The sequence below is a fragment of the Marmota monax genome, unplaced genomic scaffold (genome assembly GCF_021218885.2).
Source record: "Marmota monax isolate L192 unplaced genomic scaffold, Marmota_monax_Labrador192_F-V1.1 WCK01_AAM20220418_F8-fsc00015, whole genome shotgun sequence".
Lineage (NCBI taxonomy): Eukaryota > Metazoa > Chordata > Mammalia > Rodentia > Sciuridae > Marmota > Marmota monax.
In genome coordinates, this window is record NW_026692194.1 from 23508804 (window position 1) to 23533649 (window position 24846).

Genomic DNA, 24846 nt, shown 5'->3' on the forward strand with positions numbered 1-24846 from the left:
AATATAAAATTAAAATCACTTGTATGTCAGACACGCATAAAATTGACAATTAAGTATTTAAATCAGTATTTCACACACGAATGTGAAAGAGATTTGAAAGCTGGGCACAGTGGCATGTGCCTGCAATCTCAGGAATTCGAGAGGCTGAGGCAGGAGGATCATAAATTTGAGGCCAGCCTTAGCAACTTAGACCCTCAGCAACTTCATGAGATCTTGTCTCAAAATAAAAAAAACAAAAAGGGCTAGGGATATTCTCAGTAGTAAAGCACACCTGGGTTCAATACCCAGTGCCAAAAAAGAAAGAAAAGGTCTGAAAGTTAAAAAAGAAGACAGATTGCCAGGTGCAGTAGGGAGCACCTATAGCACCAGCTAATCAAGAGGCTGAGGCAGGAGGATAATTTGATTCTAGGAGTTTGACTGGGACCATAGTGAGATCCCATCTTAAAAAACAACTAAGCCACTACCACTTGTATGCATGGTTCTTTTTATTTCCACATAAATATAATGAATTTCAAAATCCAAGAACTTCCAATTCAGAGGCACTATCAATGCTATCCATATGAAATCTTGACCAAAAGAATCTATTTTTTCGCAAACTGATTTCCTTTGTGCTCTGATGGTACACAGAATGGTTAGACACATGTTCATGTCTCATTTCTAGAAAGTCAGTACTTGGTGTGGCTCAAGTCTTCCTTAGAGTCAAGAGAAATAATTATATGATTTGATTTTAAAAGTCTTTTCTAATGCTGACACTTAATGTGGGATATAGAGCAGACTGAGTCTTAAAGTCCCTCTCCCATGTCCCTAGGCAGTGAGTAGGTTCATCTACCCCCACAAAGAACTGCCGAGAGCCAAACACTGGGTACAGGTAGACTTTCAATAAACATGTGCTTCCTTTCCTCTCCCACCCCAGGCTACCTTCATTGGAAGAAAACACATGATGTCATCAATGCCCCATTAAGAGATTATACTAGCCAGGTGCTCAGACTACAAGTCAGCTATTCAGGAGGCTGAGGCAGGAGGAGTCTGAAGGCAACTAAGCAATATCCTGTCTCAAAAAAATTTCTCTCTCTCTCTCTCTCTCTTTTTTTTTTTTTTTGATACTGGGGATTGAACCCAGGGGCACTTAATCCCTGAGCCATATCCCCAGCCCTTTCTGTATTTTAGTTAGAGACATGGTCTCAGTGAGTTGCTAAATTGCTGAGGCTGGCTTTGAACTCACCTTCCGAGCCACTGGGATTATAGGGGTGTGCCACTATGCATGGCTCAAAAGACTTTTTAAAAAGAGACAGGGATGTAGCTCAGTGGTAGTGTGCAACTGGGTTCAATCCCTAGTACCAAAAGAGGTGTGTGTGTGTGGGGGGTCATTCTATTGTTGCTTGAAATTTAAGTAAACAACAACCTATCAGTTCATCTCACCATCCCCATTTAACACCCAGGGCACAGAAAATACTGCCAGCATAGATAAATAACAGCAGGGATCTAAGGCCAAAAGCAAATGTCACAGAACAACATCTCCCAAACTGGTGCCCTGAAATAGCAGTTTATCCCCAGATAAACCTTTCCTACAGAATTACCAGGCACATTTAATTTGTCAAATAATACTAAAAAACTCCAAAAGGAAATTTGGTATGTATCATGAGACCATGGCTTGGCCAAAGCTAATCCAACCTTGCACAGTTGAGCAAACACTGCCATTGTACACACAATAGAGTTCTTCCAAAGCAAAGGAAACCCAATATCTACCTTTGATGTATGGCACAGAGTAAGTACCCAGTGATCGGCCCCTTCAATCCCTGCAGAAGGCAAGGACAGGTCCCTGTTCACTATGAGGAGACAATGCCCTGCCTCTACAATGCACTGACCCCATGATGCTCACCAATCCCACCCCACAGTGCAGGGCTGTTCCCTGAACAAACAGAAGGCAGGTCTCTCCAACAGGAAAACAAAGCCCAGCTGGAGCAAACTTACCGTAGCAGCTCTCACAGGCTCGCCCTAATAGGGGGTTCTGGGGCTGGAACGTGGTCCCCACAGCTCCATTCACAGCGCCAGGCTTGCCATTGCTGGTGGATATTTGGTTGGGATTTGGTTTGCTGCTTTCAGTGAGATGTAAAGTGAGGTGATAAAAATGATTTGTATAACAAGGCAAGAAGCATCACATCTCCTTACTAATTTACTTCAACTAAATAAACCTTAAAAGATTCAGTGAAAAAGAAAGAAACTGGTAAAAGCAAGATATTAACCACTCACATTTATAAAACAAGGATATGTAACAACAAATCTCTTATGCCTTATATTCAACAAAGTAAATACTGTATCTCTGTCGGTCCAAATGCAATTTCATTGGAATATCATCAGATACTTTTGAAAGATACAAGCTATCAGGCTTTTATCACTTATCATAAATTCTTCTAAGCAAACAGAATCATTTTGGGGTAAAATAAATCAGGTTTAAGGCAGCACTGTGTGAGTAGGGAAAGCACTGTCCTCTGCTGCTGCTGAGAAAGTACCTGACTGCACCCCAGCTTTAGAGGGGGTGTCACAAGCGCTGACAGTAAGCGAGCACTTCAGGAGCCTCTAAGTACCTGCCCTATTCCTAAATAGCATTTAAAATTAGAAAAACCAATAACTTTGAGCTTCAAGTTATTTCTTTTTAAGAAAATAATTTTTAGGAGGAAAAAGGAGACATGTACATTTCCTAGAGACTAAGTCAACAGAGCCACTACACATTTCACTAGAAATGGGCAGTCCAGACATCTCTTACTACTTCCTGTGCAAACATGGCTAACTTGTCCCCATCTACAACAGGCTAAGTCCCGTGTTTAGAAGCATGCACAAGAGTACTGCACAGGTACACACGACAGGCATGACTCATTTTGCATACAATTCAGAGCCCAGTAAATCTCCTACACTGAGGAGCTTTCATTCTAGATGAACTTTCCTATTTGGTAGACAGAAAATAAGCAAGTTTAGAAATCAATGCTGAATGAATGAATGGAGACTATTCTGTTATGGAGACCACACTGCTTCCCCATGGCTCCTGAAGCAATGAGATGTCACAACTACCAATACACTTGGAATCTCAACAGAGTTGGCTCAGGGATTTCCTCTTACCCACAATTCCATTTAACAGTCAAAGTCTACTGTATAAGACTTGGTCTGCCTGAGAGCAAAGACCCTACTTAAGATTTCTTTCTACATTATTAATGTAACTCTCACTGACATCCTTGCAACCACCACCAGAAGAAATCATTTAACCTCTATGTGCACTAAGGTCCCAGTTTGTAAAAACAGGGCTATTATTTATACCTCTAACCTGTGTCACCAAAGTATTTAAGACAAATTGGTTTTATTTTTCTGCAGTACTGGATACTGAACCCTGGATTTTGTGCACGTTAAGTAAGCGTTCTATCACTGAACTACATCCCTAGCCCCTAACAAACTGGTTTTAAAAACATGTTAAATCAGACAGAGGGTGCTTCTCTTGTAGTTTTCAGTTGAAACAGTTTTCAGTATGGAATGAAAAGTAGTAGTTTAAAATGAATAAGAGAGGGGCTGGGGATGTGGCTCAAGCGGTAGCGTGCTCGCCTGGCACGCGTGCGGCCCGGGTTCGATCCTCAGCACCACTTACAAAGATGTTGTGTCCGCTAAAAACTAAAAAATAAATATTAAAAAAAAATAAAACAAGGGTTCCAAGGTCATATAATACCAATTTTTTAAAAAAATAAATGTACAGAAATGATTGCTCCTTTAAGTCAAATGACTGGCCAGAAGATTCCCAGAAATGAAAATTTCTGACATGTAAAATATGTGATGAAAAAGAGATAATACAAATTTACAGTTGAGCTGCCTGAAAAAAGAATAACAGGAAGCACAAATTTACTTAGTTGCTCAAGTGAGAATGTTATTTGATTGAATAAATGACTGTTCTTAATTATCATAAACACAAGGAAAATAAGGGTGCCAAGACTACACACACGTGAATCACTTAAAATATCTTCTATAAAACCAGGTACTTAAAGATCAAATCTCAGGAGACAAGTGATATCATTGTGACAATTTGTGACTGTTAAGACACACATAAAAATTTTTTTAAAAGACACATTATATGAAATTGCCCAGGCTGGGGATATAGCTCAATGGTAGAGACCTTGCCTATCATGCACAAGGCCTTGGGTTCAATTCCCAGCACCACAAAAAGAAATAAGTAGAAATAATTTGGGGGCTGGGGTTGTGGCTCAGCATGCTGAGCCACATATGCATTAGAGTGCTCACCTAGCATATGCAAGGCCCTGAGTTTGATCCTCAGAACTACATAAAAATAAATAAATAAAATAAAGGTATTGTGTTGAACTACAACTAAAAAATGGCTATCCATTTTTAGCTATCATACACTATTTGATCTGTAAATGTTGAATTTATTCAAGACTTGATCCAAAGCCCTTTTCTTGCAGCTCTCCCTCGGAAATCTCGTCTATGGTTCAAACATAATTACTGTGTGCTGATTTTGCTGTGTTTCTATGTCTAGCTCAAGACTTCTCCCAAGTTTAGACCAATATAACATGTTGATAGCATATCCAACACTTCTTTTGAATAGAGCCAACTCAAAATGACCTCACCTGATTTTGTGCCATGGTTTCTGAGCTTGGTGAACAGCAGGACAGTCCACCTAACTGTGCTGACCAGAAATTTGGAATTCAATCTTGACAAGCAAAAGCCAATCACTTCCAAATATCACACCATTTCCAGGGCTCTACTCAAGCCAGTGTTGCCTCTCCTCTCCGGAGTGGTCTCTGTACATCTTACTCTTACTTTCCTTCCCCAGACCATTTTCTAAACAGTGATCTTCAAGTGCAAATCTGACCATGATACTTCTCTATTCAAAATTCATTTCCACTGGGCTGGGGATGTGGCTCAAGCAGTAGCGCGCTCGCCTGGCATGTGTGTGGCCCGGGGTTCGATCCTTAGCACCACATACAAACAAAGATGTTGTGTCCGTTGAAAACTAAAAAATAAATATTAAAAATTCTCTCTCTTAAAAAAAAAAATTCATTTCCACTGTCTATCACCAGCCTTCCATGGCTCACCACACCTTTTCCACACCAGCCACACTACCTTTCTGCTCTTCAACTGTGCTCTGCCTCTTCCCATCTAAGGATCCCACTGGCCTGGAGTTCCTCCATTATTGCTCAGTCTCTCCTCAAAGTACACGCAAACTCACTTTCCTGAAGGCTTTCTTGGGAGCATCAACTAAACCGGGGCCCCAAGGATAAACTCGCCTTACAGCACTCCCCATGCTGCATCTTTACTGTCTTGTTCCCCTTACCTGCCCCCTCTAGAGGCCAGTCTGTCTTCTCAACCTTGTTACCTCTAGCACTGAGCAGGATGTTTTGAATATGGGAGACTGCCATGCTCAAAACATGACAGAAGAAAACAAATTTAATCTATTACTTATTTATTTTAGTTGTAGGTGGACACAATACCTTTATTTGTTTTTATTTTTATGTGGTGCTCGGGATCGAACCCAGTGCTTCACGTATGTGAGGCAAGCGCCCTACCACTGAGCCACAACCCAGTTCTTAATCTATTACCTTTTTAAAAAAAAAAAAAAAATATTTATTTATTTTTAGCTGTAGTTGAACACAACATCTTTATTTTACTTATTTATGTGTATGTGGTGTTGAGGATTGAACCTAGAGCCTCCCATGTTCCAGGCGAGCGCTCTACCACTGAGCCACAACCCCAGCCCAATCTATTACGCTTTAAAACAACCCATTTCAGAGTTAATTTGGAAATTTATGGAAAGACTCACAATCTTATTAAACTCAGTAATTCAGTTGCATATTTTTGAACACTGGATATGTTTTAAATATATGTTTTTTAAGTATGATTAGAAACTGTCTTGATTTATAAAAACCATTCACTTAGAGCAGGGTTTGAGAAATAGGCACTGTCTTGACATGACAATGATTTTAAACCCAAAGGATAATAACAGGATGCTAGACAACTAAAACAACTGAAACCTATCCATTACTAATTGAACATTTACAAAGTAGGATTCTAATTACCACTAGAACGAAGAAAACAATATAAAATCCTTTTTTGTAAAGGGCCAGATAGTTATGCATTTTAAGCAATTTCAGTTGCACCCACTGAATTCTGCCACTGTAGTCTGAAAGCAGGCAATACATAAATGAATGAGTATGTGTGTGTTTCAATTAAACTATTTACCAAAAAAAAGATAGATCAGATTTGGCCCACGTACTGTAGCTTGCTGATCCATGGCTTAGATCAAGACACCAAAGTCAATGTAAAGCAGGAAACAACAACAATTATCCGGCTGTGTGCAGGGACAAATACCTATTATCCCAGCTACTGGGGGGTTGAGGCAGAAAGATCCCAAATTCAAGGCCAACCTGGGCAATTTAAGGAGACTCTGTCTCAAAAACAAAAAAGAAAAAGGGATCGGGGTATGACTCATTGGTAGAGCACCCCTGGGTTCAATCCGTAGTACTGCAAAAGCAAACCAAAAAAACCCAACTATCTGTGTTAGTTGGTCAGAAATGGTTAAAGATACCAGCCCTGTGATGTTGGCAACACTGCAGTACAAGGAAGTTGATATGCTTACTTTATGAAAATCAAATACATGTGAGTTGCAACAGTATCCTCTTTGGGAAGTGGTATTTTTATAAATCAGTCAAATACAATATGTAAGTGAAAAGGAACAAAAAAAAAATCACTCTGCAGAAGAGATATAATCATAAGGGACCTATAAATTCCATGTTTTTAAAATTATAACAGTTATGTGCTTAGAGACAAAAGATGAATACAAAAGATCATAATTCACTGCCCTTGAGGCATTCTATATGTAAAAAACATCTATCATGCAATATATTAAAATTCTGCAACTAAAGGTAAAGTATAAAATGACTGTATTTAAGCTCTAAGAATGAGAAAAATCTTGGAACAGCACACAGAAATTTATAATAAATTTCACTTTAATTCCCAAGGAATCTAGGACAGTACTATACACATAGTGTTCAAAAAACTAATTTTTCCTTAACAAATGAATAATCAAACTTTGAAGAACTCAATAAAATTGTGTAATTCATCTAAAATACAACAAATGAAAACTGGCATTCATTTTGACATGGCAATGACCTGTAAACTCAAAGGACTAAAAAGAATGCCAGACACCTAAAACAAATGAAACCTGCCATTACTTATTGAACAGTTCTAATTACCATTTGAACAAAGAAAACAATGCAAAATCCTCAACCAAATAATGCAAAGGACATACCTCAAAGAGGCAATGAACATCACCCAAACAAGTTCAAGTTTTCAGCTTTGTGAAACACATTTGCTTGCACTAATACAGAGTTAGTTCCATGGGTTAGTTTTGGACACTTTGTCTACAGTTTTGCTGGAAACACAAAACACGCTCTCTTTTCTTAGTCCTTAGGTTAGTCTGTATGTGGTTTCTCTTACCTCCTTTTTTTTAAAATTTTTTTTTGTCTAAAAATAACAATAGAAGGCAAGTGTCATGCTTTGTAGAGGAAGAAAGTAAGATACACAAAGAAATTCAAACTTCTCTGAAAGTGAACAAAATAACATGGTTTGTAATGATACAATTAAGAGCAGGACAAATATTTTTAAAAAATTTCATTACTTACTAAGTTGGGATATAAACTTGTTTCAGTTTACTCTCAGCTTCTGCTGCTTTTAGACGTTTCTAATTCAAAAGATGGATAAAATATTTTACACACAATGCCTATTAGTTATTACCACTTCACTGTCTTAAAAAAAAAGAAAATAAAGTATCAGGCTATAAATTAAAATTTACTCTTTTTAAGACAAGCTTTTCTTTCATATGCATATTCTTCAATTGTAGTAGCTTATAAGAAAAGTCACTAGATTCTGAGTTACAGAACTATAGTACTTTTTTTTTTCTTCAGTGCGAGAGATGGAACCCAAAGCCTCACACACACCAGGCAAGCACTCTACCCTTGAGCCACATCCCCAGCCCTAGATATAAATTTTTAAAGTAAAGCAACGAACAGCTCCATTCCATTTTTTTTTATTTTTTAGGTGCTAGGGATTGAACCCAGGGTCTTGTGCATGCTAAATACTCACTCTACCATTAAAACATACCTCTAGTCCCCAAAAGGACCTATATTAGCATGGTGAAGAGGCACATGCCCATAATTCCAGTCACTAGGAAGGCTGGGGCAGGAGGATTGCAACTTTGAGGCCAGACTGGACAACAGAGCAAGTAAAAAGAATGGGAGATGTGGCTCAATGGTATAGCACCCCTGGATTCAAACCCTAGTGCCAAATAAATGAATAAATATAAACATTTTTTACTTTTACAAACTGTTTTTACTTTCTTACTTGTTTACCTGGAAGGAACAACACACACACACACACACACAATACTTGCTTTTAGAAAAATATTCAGAGATGATTAGTTTCAAAAATCCATCAAAGAGAAAGAGACTGTCACTATTCTAAGTAAAATTAAATAAACCTTTACCCTCAAATATTGGGAGATATGAAGTAACTTTTTTTTTCCTTGGTACTGGTGATTGAACCCAGTGGCACCTGACCACTTAGCCACATCCCTAGCCCTTTTTATTTTCATTTTGAGACAGGGCCTCACTAAGTTCTTAGGGCCTCAATAAGTTGCTGAGATTAGTTTTGAACTTGGATCCTCCTGCTTCAGCCTCCCGAGTTGCTGGTATTACAGGCGTGCACCACTGTGCCTGGCAACATGCAGTAAAACTTTAAAGCTTGGCTGAGCTCACCATAAGACTGAACTGACATCAATTAGCAGCCAAGTGCAGGGAAAGAAATGGGAAGTAAATTAGATAATAAAATCCAGACACTGATCAACACAATAATGACTGCAAACAGGGAAGGAAAATAATATATGGTCAATGTTCAAAAATGAGACCAGCTAGAACACAAGGTGATCCTCCACTTTCCCAGTAAGAGGAAAAAAAAAATGGTGAGGGGACAACCTGAAACTTTTAGAACAGAGTTTAAATTTTTAGGAATAATTTTATTCAAACATTTTCGACTGTCCTTGATGCCACAGTCTCTATCATCTTTAGGGACCCTTTCTGATCAGAATGCACAGCCTTTCAGACCCACTGCCTTCATTTCTACTCATGTTCAAATAAGCACCTTTTGAATAATATATGATGTTCACAAAGGAAATTGTTCAACAGGCCTTGGATATCTATTCACTGTTCATGACCTCAATAACCCTTTGTGATACTTTTTAAAGTGATTCTTAAATGTATTTGTACTGCATCCCAACCTTGCCACTGTGTAACCTCCATCTTGGGGGGAGGGGGGGAATCTACATTAAATATTTGTGTCTTTATTTACAAGTTCCGACATGTGACTTCAAGAATATAAAACAAATATTGACTGAGCTTGTTTCAGGAAAACAAAGGTAACATGATTCAAAATAAATAACTGAAGATGTTATATGAATTGAGACATTTGAGAAAGCCTCAAAAATTAAAAATTCCCTACTTTTAAATAATTTTGGATCACTTCTCGGCCTTTTGGCTAAGATCAAATGTAAATATCATGTATAGCACTAAAACATCAAACTAGTAAGACTACTAAAATTAAAGTAAAAAACAGGCAAGATACACACATAAGTGTCACATAAGGACAATTCAGGAGATATTTGAAAATATCTCTAATTGTAAGGTTGATGGCATTGGTCTCAACTTTCAAATCTTCATAAAAATAACTTGTTCAAGAGGTCTGTGGCAATGCCACATCTCTGATATTTCCCATCAACTATACTCGAAAACAGACGAAGCACCAGTCACATGCAAGGAAAATAATGCCTTTCTAGTGATATCCTGCTCTGTCATCTTTCTAAAATATTTATCATCATGATTGATGAGGTCAAGGAAATCTAACATGAAAATGTTAAATATAATAACTTAAAGACATGAAATCATGGAGTTAAAATTAGTATGGGAAAGATAAAGCAAACAATTGTGAAATTAGCAAACTGTTAAGAAATATTAAAATATAAACAGTTCATTTTAATGCACTCATGGTGGTAGCAATATTAATAAGTTACCTGCTGCACATATCTGTCAGTAGTTTTCCACATGTAATAATACTCAATGATGCTAGTCAATGACTTCCAAGGGAGCTGAAAAACATTCAACATGATAATAAAAACCACCTACTGTATAAAGTGCTTTTCTTTAAAACCACCTCTTTAAAAAATAATGGAGTAAATATTCATTTGGAAGATTCATTCTAGAAAAAAAAAAAGCCCTGAAGTTAATTTTAGCAAAAATTGCCCCACATGTCACATTCAGCAAAGAAATTCCCAATATAACACATTCCAGTTATTGCCTAATTCATTAAAAATTATAAACATTATGACTATCAATATTTCACGACTTACTCAGGAAAGATCTCAGGCTACATGTGGAAATATAGAACAAGTTTAGAAATAACATTTAAATAACTTTAGCCTGAGTTACTTTTTCAAAGATGCCAGCTACAACTAAGTATCTTTTGGTCTCTGAACATAATATTTCCATTCTTTTCAAAACCACTCTATTTAAAAAAAAACGCTAATTCTCTGAAGGAAAAAAAACACAGCTGAGTGTGCTTCTTATTAGTAGAGCAAGCTAGCCTGAGCTGTTTTTGATAAATATTCAAAAATGGCCAAATAAAAAATCTTAATCATGAAGCCTACAACCAAAGAATATATTTAACATGTCTTTCTGTAGAAGGGAATCTGTTAGTTATCCAAGATGCAAATGAGGACAGATCATACTTTCATGATGATATGAATGGCTGATAAAACAATCTTGAATTATGGCAGCAGATTTTATAAGGGTGACTCAGCCCTCTGACTTCCCTACCATATTATAAGAATTGGAAAGTTAAAATTACTTCCTGGACTTTATACCTGGGATCTGCTTATGAAACCTGGACAACATCCATGCCATTCCTATCACCTTTCCATTTAACTCACCTGTTAGACCTCAAAACAGATGGATTTTAGAGAAATTATTTTAAGCTTATTTGGGTGGCAACACCAATAGCAGTTACAAATGTGATCTCTTTACAGGATCAATCAGCCCAGCCACTAAGCTGTGAACCATAGCTAAAGCAAATAGTTTTATTTTAATTCAATGTGTTCATCTAATAGAATTGAAAGTGTGGAAGATGGTGAAGGAGCCTCAAGCAAGACCTCATAGGATAGTCATGGTATAATCCCCTCGGCTTTTTAAGTAACGTCAGAACTCTTATCATTTATTATTCTTCTGAGAAAAAGGCCTTAATTTTAATTTACCTAGAAACCAAGTAACCAGGAAAGGAAGCCAATTGACCATGTAAACACAGCTGCATCAGCTTTATTTTATCCAGTCCTCTGAGTCCTGACTGGCTGTGCCCAGCACCACTCAGCATTACAATGTTAGGCTGCACTCTTTGTGCCACTGCTTCTAGCTGGGAAGCATCTAAACTTGGACTACTGGCTCTCTAGGAGTTTCTGTGAGCCTTCAGACACCAAGTAATATATTTCATTCTGCTAAACTAGTTCAGTTAAATGGATTCTGCTGTCTCCACTTATGGCTTGTGCATTATCTTTCCCAGGGGTAGCAAGGATGGTATAACAGGCATCTATTTTGCTAGAACAGAGCTGGGAGCCCAGTAGTTCTTGAAGCCAACAGCTCTGAGGCAGGTTCTCTGTGGCACAGGAACATTGGGAATTGAGGGGGGAATATCCTTCAGCATTCCAGGCCCTATATTAAGCAAAGGTAAGACTGTGGTTGTTCTGATCATCGCCTATTCTCCACTGCCCCAAACAGTACAAATGACTGAATATACAACATAGAACATGGAAACCAAGACCAAATGGATGAGACTGACAGCAGCTTATTAGTCACATGTACTCACAGCCCAGGGGAAAGAACACTGCACACCATGTGGGGTTACACAGGAATTGCAAGTGAGAATAAGGTGAAGCAGTAGGAGCCGTGGAAGTGAGGCTCAGTACTAGCAAGAGGTTAAGATGTTCCTGGTTACTGCAGAAGGTTTCTGTAAGAGGATGTGACAGACTCGTGTGAACAATTCTTCAAGCTGGCAGGGTAATGAAACCCATCAGGCTGAAGACTGGGGGTTGGGGGTGAGGGGAGCAAGTGGCTACTAGGGGAAATAGCCAGGTAGGGAGACATTCCTGTTGCACAGACGTGGGGAACATCTGGCAAAGGCAAGAGAATTCAAGTTAAGCTTTGGAGGCTCAAAGATGTTAAGGCAGCACATGGAATTTTAGGCTTTCCCTGTACTTGTGCACTGAAGATGACCAGAACAATGAAGCCCAAGCCTGGAACCACTCAGTGACTAGACAGACTCAACCCCTGACACTGATGGCTTGAATAGAAACAAGACATGCTCATGTTTATTTCAGAAAATAAACACCATTGAACTCAGTCCTGCTTATTATTTATTTATTTATTTATTTAGGGTGGGGGTACTGGAGCTTGAACTCAGGGGCACTTAACCACTGAGCCACATTCTGTATTTTATTTAGAGACAGGGTCTCACTGAGTTGTTTAGCACCTTGCCATTGCTGAGGTTAACTTTGAACCTGCAATACTCCTGCCTCAGCTTCCCAAGCTGCTGGGATTACAGGCATGTGCTACCACACCCAGCTGCTGTTATTGTTAATACAAGATATTCTATATTTAATTAAAAAAATCAGACATGCAAAAACACTAGAGAATACATGTATCATTGTATAAATTCAAAAATTTGATTTTTGAATAATTGACTATATATTGAATAATTGAATTCACTGAATGAATACACATGGAATAACTGAATATCTCATTGAATAAAGTAATCAACAGACAAATCTGGACCTCAAGATGGCCCCAAATGTTGAAAACTGTCAAATTAGAAATTTTAACTATAATTAAAATACTGTATTTTGGTGGGGGGAGGGGTGTTAGGGATCAACCAGGGGGCCTTATGCATACTAAGCTACAACCACAGCCCCTATAATTAATATACTGAAGGAGCTAATTAAAAGGATGGATAACATGTCAATTGATTAGGAACTTCAACAGAGATCAAAAGCATAAGACAAACTATGAAGTCAGGAAGAAAAACATGCTATCACACTTGAAGAATTCTGTAAGAAGTTTATCAGTATACTGGACACAGCAAGAATTACCTGTACTAAAAGATTATATAAACTAAAACAAAAGCAGAAAAATCAATGGGAAAAAAAAAGCACCATGAACTGGTGGACAATACAAAATGATCTAGTAATGTATAACTGGAGTTCTACAAGTAAATGAAAAATCTTCAAAAAGAAAATGACTAAGAATTATCTAAAATATAGAACATTCAAATGACAGTTCTAGGAAGCTCAAAGGACTACAGTTATTACAAAAAAAAAAAAAACTTGGAGGCATATTGTAGAAGTAAATGCTAAAAATCAAAAGTAATAAGAAAATACTGATGAAGAAAAAGAAACATTGTGCAATAGGAACTTTTCATCAGAAACTATATCCACCAGACAAAGGGACATCTTCAGAGTATTAAAAGAGGGGGAAAAAAAGTAAATCCTATAAAGAATTAAATATCTTTCTAAAGGGGACAGTAAAAGATTCATCAAACAAAGGTGCATTGTTGACTAAACCTATACTAACAATAACTGTTTATACTGGAAGAAAACTTTCAAATAAATTATCTGAACTTCAACTTTAAGAAGATACTAGAAGGAAATGCAGCAAAGTCCTAAGCAATGAGAAAACAGGAAGGCAGAAGCAGAAATTAATAAAACAGAAAATTTTTAAAAATCAAACAACCTAAAAGCTGGTATTTGCAAAGTTCAATAAAACTGATATAACTCCTAGCCAGACTGATCAGTAATAAAAAGGGGGTGAGGTGGGGTAGGGAGGAGAGACACAAGTTTTGAGTATCAGGAATAAGTGAGTAGACATAACTAGAGATCTAGCCCACAGACCTTAAAAAAATAATTTGAGAGGGCCTAAGGATGTTGCTCAGTGACAGAATACTTGCTTATTAGTATGTGTGAAGCCCTGGGTTCAATTTCCAAGAAAATAAAAAGTAATCCACTGTATCAAGAAACAAAAGAGGATAACCCTACCTATAATCACAACTTCTTCATAAATCACATCTTACAAAATTCAGAATCCCTTCATGGTAAAAACTCAGAAAAGCAGGATGTGATGGGGTACACCTGGAATTCCAGCTACTTAGGAGGTAAAGGCAGGAGAATCGCATGTTTGAAGCCAGCCTGCGCAATTTAGTGAGACTCTGTCTCATTAAAAAAGAAAAAACAAAAAAAGGTGTACTAGAGATTCCAGCAAGTACTAAAGGCAGGATAAAGAAGTAACAATCACACATATCAGAAATAAAAAACAAGACTCTATCTGCAGAAATCTGTCTATGTAGAAAGTCTCAAAGGATTTATCAAAAAACCTACTTAAGTACTGCCTGAGATTAATAAGGCTAGAGAAAATGTGATAAAAAACACTAAGCCAATATATAAAGAATTCTCAAAATCAATACTAAGATAACCAAAGTGGCAAAAATTAAGCATGAACAAACTTTTCACATCAAACACTTACTATACCAACAAAACCATGTAAAGATGCTAAACATCATTAGTGTATGTAAAAATGCAAATTAAATCCACAATGACCTCAGCACCATAAAAAGCAAAACAAAATAGGGGCTGAAGATGCAGCTCAGTGACAGAGCACTTGCCTGGCACGTGAGGCACCCTAGGCTCAATCCCCAGTACCACAACAAAACAAAACACACACCACAAAGAGATGCTACTACAGAGCTATGGCTTTTAAAATGATGCTAACAAGTACCAGTGAGGATGTAAAGCAAATGAAACTGTTACATTTTGCTAGCTGTAATGCAAAATGTTACAGTCCTACTGAAAATACTTGTTTGTCAGGATTCAATTAAAGAACCAGGGCCAAAAAAACAGATTTACCTTATTTACTATATTTTAATCTTTATTTTATTTTTTAATATTTTTTAGATGTTGATGGATTTTATTCATTTATTTATATACATTGTTGAGAATCAAACCCAGTGCCTCACACACGTTAGGCAAGCACTCTACTACTGACTCACAACCCCAGACCCTTAATCTTTATTTATTCATTTATTTATTTTTAATATTTTTTTAGTTGTAGATGGACACAATATCTTTATTTATTTATTTTTATGTGGTGCTGAGAATCGATCCCAGTTCCTCATGCATGCAAGGCAAGTGCTCTACTATTGAGTCACAACCCCAGCCCCTTAAGTATTTGTTATAATGATTTAGCCTCATGCAATTACAGAAGCTAATTTAACTGCCTCTGCAAGGTGGTTGTGTTTGCATCTGAAGCTCAGCCTTGGGGTATACAGGACAAGCAGTTGGGAGAAGATGATGCAAAGCTGCGGAGAAGAAGAACAAGCTGAAACCCACAAACATGAGCTGGAGCCTTGACAACCAGAAGGAACCTTGTCAATAATCACTGCCTTTGAACCTGATCGCATGGTGTTCTGCAGAAGCCAAGGCTATTCTTCATGGAGCTCACAAACACACAAACCTCTTGTCCTGGAAGTAAGAAAAGCTTGGAGGACCCTAGGGAAGACGAAGTGATTGCAGTCCTATCACTGCTTCATGCCAACATGAGCCAGATCCCATGGCAGCACATATGAGCTACATACAAAAACTGCTGCTGCCTCAAATCTGCTCTCCAACCCTGCAAGAGAATCTCCCTATGACTACCATAATGGGAAACATACTGGGAAGGAAATTCTGGAAACTGTAGTTCAGCTTAACTACACTGATATATTTCTTCTTCTTTCTTTCCTTTTTTTTCTTTTTTTTGGGGGGGGGGCACTGGTGAACAGACCCAAAGGTGCTTAACCACTGAGCAACCTCCCCAGCCTTTTTAAAAATTTATTTATTTATGAATGACTGACAGGGTCTCCTGATTACAGGAGTGCTTAACCACTGAGCTACATCCCAGCCCATTTTTATTTTTTATTTTTATGCAGGGTGATGCTATACTGATAGACATCAAAGTCATCACAGGCATTTCTTCTGAAGTTAAACATATAATTACCATTAAAACCCAATTAACCTGTTGCTAGTGTTTACATGAGAAAGGAAAATTAGATTCACACTAAAATCAAAATGCGATGTTTATGGCAACTTTATCCATAATTGCCAGAAACAACTCAAATGTCCTTCAACAGCTAAACAAATAAACAAATTGCAGTAAATTCATACAATGGAATAATACTAATGAAATGAACTACTGATACATACAACAAGACTGATGAATACCAAGTAAAAGAAGCCAAAATTGTAAGGCTATCTACTGTATGATTCCACTCATGGAGTATTTAGAAAAAGGCAAATTGCAGGGCACAGTGTGCACACCTATAATCCCAGCAACTTGGGAGGTTGAGGCAGGAGGATTGCAAGTTCAAGGCCAGCCTCAGCAACTTAGTGAGAACTTGTCTCAAAAGGGTGGAGTAGGGTGGGGATATATCTCAGTGGTAAAGTGCTCCCCCCAAAAAAACAAAGGTGGGGGGCAAAAATTAACTTTAGGGATGGAGATGAAATCAGGGGTTAGGGTTTGAAGAGAACTGCCTATAAAATGGGAGATCAACGGTAGGTTTAATGAACCGTACTGTCTTGACTGAGGCTACAGAAGTATGCATAACCTTATGCTAGAAAGAATATCTTTTACTGTGTGCAAATTTTAAAATAAATTACATTAAACTAATCACTAAGTATGAAAATATTGGGCTAGGGATGTAGTTCAGTGGTAAAATGTGTGCTTAGCATGTACAAGGCCCTGGGTTCAACACTCACCACCTCATTCCTCCTAAAAAGCCCTGTATCTGAATATCTGAAATTCAATATCCTACTTGAATTTGTTATGTACAGGAGATGGAACCCAGGGCCTCATGCATGCTAGGCGAGCACTCTACTACTAATCTATACCCCCAACTCGTTTTTAAATATATAACACACCATAAATTCACATGGAATTCAAAGTAGAAAATAAAAATGATTATTTCTGAGAAGTAGGATGAAACAAAAGTTTAAAAATGACCATTATGATGGTGTTGCCCAGTGCGCTGATAAAGCTCAAGTACTGAGGGGAGAAAAACCCAAGAGAATTTATTTTACATACGCTACCTGTTAATTTCTAAAAGAATACTTATTAAAAAATTCATGTCATAGTATTTCTGACCAATACAGTGCCCCAACAACATCAGGTACATGTAATGGTAATATAGGTAATGAGAGAGAATGTGTGTATTATGATTTCTACTAGGTTTATATGCTATTTTTATAATAAGCCTAAAAACAGTACTACAGAAAACACAAAACTCTTTGAGTAGTTTAATTTCTGACATTCTATTTTGTTCACACTGAGATTTTTGACCCTGGTGGCCAATTCCAGTCTCCAAAATATAACAGATCTAAAGTGGATCAGCTCATCAACATGAGAGTTAACCACATTCTAGGGAAACACCTGCAGAGTTAAAATCTGCATTTCCCAGACCCTCTTGCATCTAAGAGTCTGGATATAATCTGGGTTGCACCATAGATGCATGGGCAAGACAGACAGGAAGTTTGTTACTAAAAGTACCTGCTGATAGGGATCACAACAGAGGCAGGTAGAGAGGTAGCTCTGCAACTGGGTGATTAGGTTTCTGACCATAACACTGACAGCAGCATCCCCAGTTGGTCCATACTGAAGTAAAGACGTTCAGAGTCATTCCCAGAAGTCCAATCTCAAGTCTGTCTTTTCACTTTTTCTAGTACTTAATATTTCTTTTTTTTTTTCTTGAGACAAGGTCTCACTATGCTTCCCAAGCTGGCCTCAAACTCAGATCCTCCTGCCTCTGCTTCCTGAATAGCTGAAAGTACTTAATGTTTCAATAAGCTTTCCATTCAAACAAATTAGAATAGAACAAAAGCAAAACTAATATATAACATGCTACAAATTTAAAGGAATTTTCTTAGATCATGAAAGTTAACAAAAAAATTTAACAGTTATACTTATTTTCATACAGTAATTTTTATCTCATACCAATTTCAGTCTTGCTATATTCAAGAATATTGGAAGAACATGTTGTCCCAGAGTTCTCTCCTAGTCCTGTGTTATAAATGCCTGAGAATGCCAGCTGTAAATCTCATAGTTCAGTTTTGACTTTGCACGTGCTTATTTCTCCCTTTGTCTTGAGACATCCAGCTAAAAGGCCAGATAACTCCTTTAAGCCTTTCATAACTTGACTATTTAAACTAATCCTGCCCTCTACTCCCAGAATACTTGCTCATCCACTGATAGGAATTTTACATTGGAGTTGGGTATATATTTTTCAATCTCTTGATGTTATAAACTAATTCCCCCACACTAATTTTTTTTGGGGGGACAGGGGGCGGGTATTGGGGATTGAACCCAGGAGTGCTTAACCACTGAGCTACATCCCAGCCCATTTTTATTTTTCATTTTGAGACAGGTTCTTGCTAAGTTGCTCAGGGCCTCACTAAGTTGCTGAGGCTGGCTTTGAACTTGCACTCCTGCCTCAGCCTCCTGGGCTGCTGGGATTACTGCACTAGCAAAAACACATTAAATTTCTGTTACAAGTTTAGTGCCTACCCAGAGCCTGGCATTATACAGGTGTTCAGCAAACTTTGAACCGAAGTGAGTTAGAGTGAACAGAGTGAACGCTATACTGTAAAATGAGAGTATTATACCCAGAGCAGGGAAAAGTAACTTTCCTTTACAGCAGTTCTCATCTTCTCCCTTATCAGACCTACAGGTTTTGTTCTTCTTTAGGAGAACTTGTTTTTAAAATTTCTATGTAGTGATATAGCTCTATTATATCAATAACTCCTATGTTAATAACACTGCACTGTTGTTATCCTGATCATCTGAATCTAAATACCACTAATGCATTTTAAGTTCTCAGCTGCACGTGCTACAAATTTAAATGACAGTATTATAACAATTTGGGTAGGGTATGAGTGAGGCTGAATTTTCACAACAAATGTCAGTGACACTAACAGATCCAATAATTGTGTTTGGAATTTAAAATATGAACCCACATTAATAAGTAATAATTTTGCTTCAGTACAATTCAGGAGAGATGCAACAACAAAAGGCAGAATATTGGCTCACATCAAATATGTGAATAGTCTATAAGGATTCTATTTTCATCATTTAAAATACAAGAGGCTTCCATAGAAAGCTATTTATAAACTCCTGAAATAAGAATCTCTCAAAGAGATTTAATTACAGACAGTAAGCCCATAAATACAAAGGAAAAAGGAAATACATAATAGAACAGATAAGATTATAAAGCATTTAAAGTAAAGAGAACAGATATCAGGTGTCCTCAACACACACACAAATGGTCACTAAGTATGAAAGTAGATGAGCTAGTTTGGCGGGGATGGGGTACAAGGTAGGTGGGGACTGTACTAGGAATCAAACCCAAGGCTTTGCAATATGCTAGGCAGGCACTATATTAATGAGCTACATCTCCAGCCCTTGGATATGTTAATTTAATTGTAGTAATAATCACTTTACAATGAATGTACATAAAATAATCACATTATATGCCTGGAATGTACACAATTTTTCCAACTGCATCTCAATAAAGCCAAAAAAAGAAAAGGTAAGCCATGGTGGTGCATGCCTGTAATACCAGCAACTCAGGAGACTAAGGCAAGAGGAAGACAAGCTCAAGGCCAGCCTTGGTAACTCAGGGAGACCCTGTCTAAAAATCAGAAACAAAAAGGGCTGGGGATGTAGCACAGTAGTAGAGTACCCCCGGGGTTAAATCTGCAGTACCAAAAAAAGGGGAGGGGGCTTATTAAAAGAACAAGTTTTTGGGGCTGGGCATATCGTTCAGTTGGTACAGTGCTCGCCTAATATGCACAAGGCCCTGGGTTCAATACCCAGCACTCCCCCCACCACACACACACACACACACACACACACACAGGAACAAGTTTTTTTTTTAAAACAATAAAAAATTCAAATAGGATCCTGTATATCATTAAGAAGAGTTAAAGATTGAAAACCATAAGGCAAATTCTGCTACTCTGCTTGGTAGAGGTCACTTCTATGTTAAAAGTCTATATAAAACTCAGGATCAACAATTATCAAGACAACTAGAAAAATACAGAAGAATTAAAGAAGAGCAGTAAGTCTAAACACAGAGATCAGAAATGTTTACTACAAATAGCCAGAACTGTCCATATTTTAACCTGGAACTCCAAGAGTTACTGGAGGTAAATTCATGCCACCAAGGTTTACACCAAGAACTCAGGAACTCCTGCCACTGAATCTTACTCACAATTACTGCCCAGAACAAATGTCAGCTTCTCACTAAACTAGCTTTAGTTCTATTTTGAGCAAATAAAAATCACTATGTAGAGATTGAGCATATAGCTCAGTGGTAGATCGCATGCTTAGCATGCTTAAAGCCAAGGGTTCAATCCCCAACACCAACAAAAACTTGACCATGTCAAAGGCTGCTAAATTAAACCAAATTTGTAAAACACAAAATATTCCCATTCTGACATTTTATTTTATTCACAATTTTCTACTTACAAAGTCTTGACGTATGTCATTGAAGTCCTTGCCATATTTTTCTAGTGCCTCTTCAAATAAGCTAGCTTCAGAGGCCGACCATTCTTCCATTTCATCTCTGCATAAAACAGGTCCTCCAAGTGGTACTAAGACACTAATTGCACTGCTCAAGTCATAGCTGTGTCTATACAACGTATCCATAGCATGAAACTTGAGGAAAGAAAGAAAATAAAACAGGAAATGTCAACAAGATATGCACATTTCCTAGATTATCTAGGAATCCAAACACTAAAATGCATGATAATGCTTAATTAATAATATACCAAGGCAATAACTATTTTTAATAACAATATTAAACAATTAAAATAGCAGATTACTGAATAATTATTCAAAATATCATTTGTTGCATGATGTAAATGTTGACTCACTTTTTTAAGGTGTGTATTTTCAAAAACACGTCCATTTGTTATGGCAACCTAACCATGAAGATCCAGGATATTCAAGGTATTAAATTGGGAACCCAGAAAATTTCCTCACCCTTTTGGTTCAAAATGCTAAAATCATTTCAGTCATATTGAGTAAGGTTGGTATAGCATTTCTTGACCAGGGTAAAAAGGACTATACATCAGAATGTAAGAAAAAAACATTCTTAGGTTGGATTAAGAGAGTAATGTACTAAGAACAAGAGATGGAAAGAAAACAGTGGAATGCGTATAATGGTTAAGACAAATCAAAATTACATATTCATGTTAAACAGAACAAAACTACAAACCCATGATAGTACAGTGCTATGGTTTGGGTCTGAAATGCCCTCTCAAAACCCATGCACTACGAGTTCTGGATGCCAGTTTGTGGCACTACTGGGAGGTGATGTGGCCCTTAGAAGGCGGGTCTACTTGGAGGAAGTAAGTCACTGGGGGCATGCAGTTTAATTTTATATTCTGTCCCTGACCCTGTGTTCCCTCCCTCTTTTGGCTTCGACCTGCCACGAAGTGAGCAGCTTTGCTCCTCCACAGCCTTCCCCGATGAGGTTCTGCCTCACCACAGGCCTAAGAACACTGGAGTAGGCTGACCATGGGCTCAAACCTCTTAAAACCAGGAGCCAAACAAAATTAATCTCTCCTCCTTTCAGTTAACTTCCTCAGGTATGCTGGGGGCAGGGATGAAAAGCTGACTAATACAGACGGGTGAATTGCTTAAGATTTTGAAAGACCATGAACAGATGACCAGGCCTGCTTAGAATAGCTAGGCTGGTGTATATATTTCAAGAAAGAGTGATTTGAAAGGAGAAACATTAGATTAGGACATACAAGCAGCTTTCTGTAAAAGTACCTTGTCTAGTTTACTTTAAAAAGCATTTCTCTCCAATTAATGCAATGAATAAACTCAGTTCCATAACTTCAGATTTTGAAAAACCTTCCGTGGGCTTTCTACTACAGAAAGAGATTCTTTCATGTAACATGTACAAATGCTCTGCTATTTATCAACATCTGACTGGGGATAGTTTCAAATAGGGATGGTTTCACTTCTACATAATAATAAGCCTCTCAAATTTTACTTTTTAAGCAACCCCAGCCCCTATTTTAAGTGATTCCTAAATATATTGTAGGGGATTGTGTTAAGTCCCCTACTGGTACAAGAGCATAAAGTAAACTCAAATATCTGAATCCCACAAAACGAAAGCCAAGAAGAGATTTCATTATCAATGTCCCAGTTGTAATCACAGCTAAGGACACCAATCATGTGTAATTTTTGTTGTTGTTGTAGGTGTCACAACCATAAAATAAAAAGTTCCAAGTGAACTTTTCTCACCCTTCAGCAGCACAGGAATGGAAAAATGTTAGAAATGACCTTGATTCCTTCGTTTGTGCTCTGCAAATTTCAGAATCAATTAAATTCTGATTTTATAGCTAACCTCACTAAATAGACTGCTTAGCTATAGTATATATATTTGTACACTTTTTTTATTTTTATGTTTTTAGTTGTAGATGGACACAACATCTTTATTTTGTTTGTTTATTTTTATGTGGTGCTGAGGATTGAACCAAGTGCCTCACACTTGCTAGGCAAGCACTCTACCAGTGAGCCACAACCCCAGTCCCTATTTGTACACTTTTATATCATCTCTGAAGCTAATTATTGTTTCTGAGTAGCTGACCTATAAAAATGAAAAAATCAACAGCATTTAGAGATCCCTTCATTTAGAAATATATTCCCATATATGTTTACTTATAATTTCCAAAATTTACAACTGAAAACAAAAAGATTAAATAGTATTAAAGTCAATAATTATACAAATTAACTGTGATGCTAAAATTCTTCAAGAGATAAAGAGTAATTTTTATAATTAACAGGTGCTCAGAAACCAAAAGTCACAGAATTAAATGTTTGTCTCAGCTGACAAACACCAACCACTGAAACCTCCAAAGCCCATATTTAAATCACAGCCCAGACAAGAGTACAATACCTGCCAGTATGGGTAGAAAGTAAATATTCCACCAGGCTTGTGCATAGTGGAACTCCTAGGGGACAATTCTGTTGAAACTAATGATTACATTTATCACTAGAAGTCCCTATCAACCCCATCTTTTCAATACACACAGAATTTTCTTTTGAATGGACTTTTATACAGCCTAACTCTACTCTTAAAAGCTTCATGTAAAACATGAATATAGTATCTACAACAGAAGAGATGACATCCAGTAAAGGAAACAAAGCTAAATGAAGGAAAGAGATGATGAAAGGACATGTAGTCTAATATATAGCCAATGACTTAAGGTTCATCACAAAGATAATATAAGTTTGAAGAATCAGATAAATTTGAGATAAGGAGTAATAGATGGTGAGCAAAGTCAGGATACTGATTGGGGAGGGGCATGAAGGAAAACTTTGGCATACTGGTAGATTTATTTTGGTGGTAGATACATTAATGTATCACATATAAAAATTTATAAGCTGTGCAACAAAACGTGGGACCATCTAAACATAATATTGTATATGGGTCTCCTATAGAATTGCCTCAATTTAAATAATAAAAAAATTTTTAAAACTAAGCATTAGAAAAATCCTAAAAGTCTTCCCTCCAGATAATCTGCAATGATACCATTTTTTTCAATCGAGATACATATACACATTGCAAGATCCATTCAAATCTAAATTTTAAAAATCATAACCCAGCACAAGCTGTTCTCTCTGCCAAAAAGCAGTGAAGGTGTTGTCACATTTCATCTCATTCATAACAGATGGAGATGACAAATAGAAGTATTTTAGGAGAGAGACTGACAAGGAAATTTGGCAGCACAATTCTCATCTTTTGTTCATTAAGCAGAATCACACTATGGTAAATTGGATTGTTGTTCAGCAAATAGTCACCCCCTCCCTGGACCGCCATAAGAGACTATTCTTCCACTCCACCCTCCATGGGATTGGCCATGTGACTTGCTCAGCCAGTAGGATGTTAAGATACATGATGTAACAGAGCTTTGACATGGATTTGTGCATTTGGCCTTGCCTTCTTGTGCTACTGGCTTTTGTCCACACAGGATGAGAAATACATGGGACAGATATGGACCCAACTTGGAGCTTGGCACCTACATCAGCCCATTCTGTTCACCAGAATCCTAGACAATCTGCTGATGTGTGTGGATGAAATTAATGCTTGGTCTCCTATGGAACTGTCTCAATTTCAGGTTGATTCATCACTGCCCAAGGTTACTTCATGGAAGAGTCTGGACTTAAATGATGCAGGGGTTGAAGGGCTCTGAGGAGAGACAACTCCCGGCACACCCCATGAGTCTCAGTCCAGCTGAGTCTGTCATTCAGACAACATCGAACCATCTTCCCCCACTATACAATCCTGCTCCATCCTTTCTCTTCCACAGGTGTTGATCCCAAAGGAACTTGCTAATAATTTTTTTGAATGAAGATCATCATTAGACTCTGTTCCCCAGGGAAACCAACCTGTTATATGTAGCATTATTAAACTAATAGCTGATATGTGTATGTGTGTGTGGGGTGTGTGTGTATGTGTATTCAATACTAATTATTGATTTGCTCAGGAACAATTTTAGTGAAACTTTAAATTGATAACTCCAGCACAAGCTGGGTATAGTACCACCACCTACAGTTGCAGCCACTCAGGAGGCTGAGGCAGGAGACTGAGCTCTGGAGTTTGAGGCCA

At 37.6% G+C, this 24846-nt stretch overlaps 1 protein-coding gene across 7 annotated transcripts in view; it reads right to left on the reverse strand.

Annotated features, from left to right (window-relative positions):
• Mta3 (metastasis associated 1 family member 3) overlaps positions 1 to 24846 on the reverse strand; it is a 187184-nt gene that overhangs the window by 29611 nt on the left and 132727 nt on the right. For 5 of the 7 annotated variants that reach the window (XR_009225191.1, XM_058573549.1, XM_046425190.2 and 2 more), the window contains exons 9-12: positions 20688 to 20876; positions 10112 to 10186; positions 7674 to 7732; positions 1972 to 2096 (exon numbers count right to left, since the gene is read on the reverse strand). Coding sequence is in view for 6 of the 7 variants with exons in the window: in XM_058573549.1 (XP_058429532.1) it covers positions 1972 to 2096; positions 7674 to 7732; positions 10112 to 10186; positions 20688 to 20876 (448 nt within the window). In the remaining variant the exon portion in view is untranslated. The remainder of the gene's footprint in view (positions 1 to 1971; positions 2097 to 7673; positions 7733 to 10111; positions 10187 to 20687; positions 20877 to 24846) is intronic. The other 2 variants (XM_046425178.2, XM_058573545.1) reach the window with 1 other exon arrangement.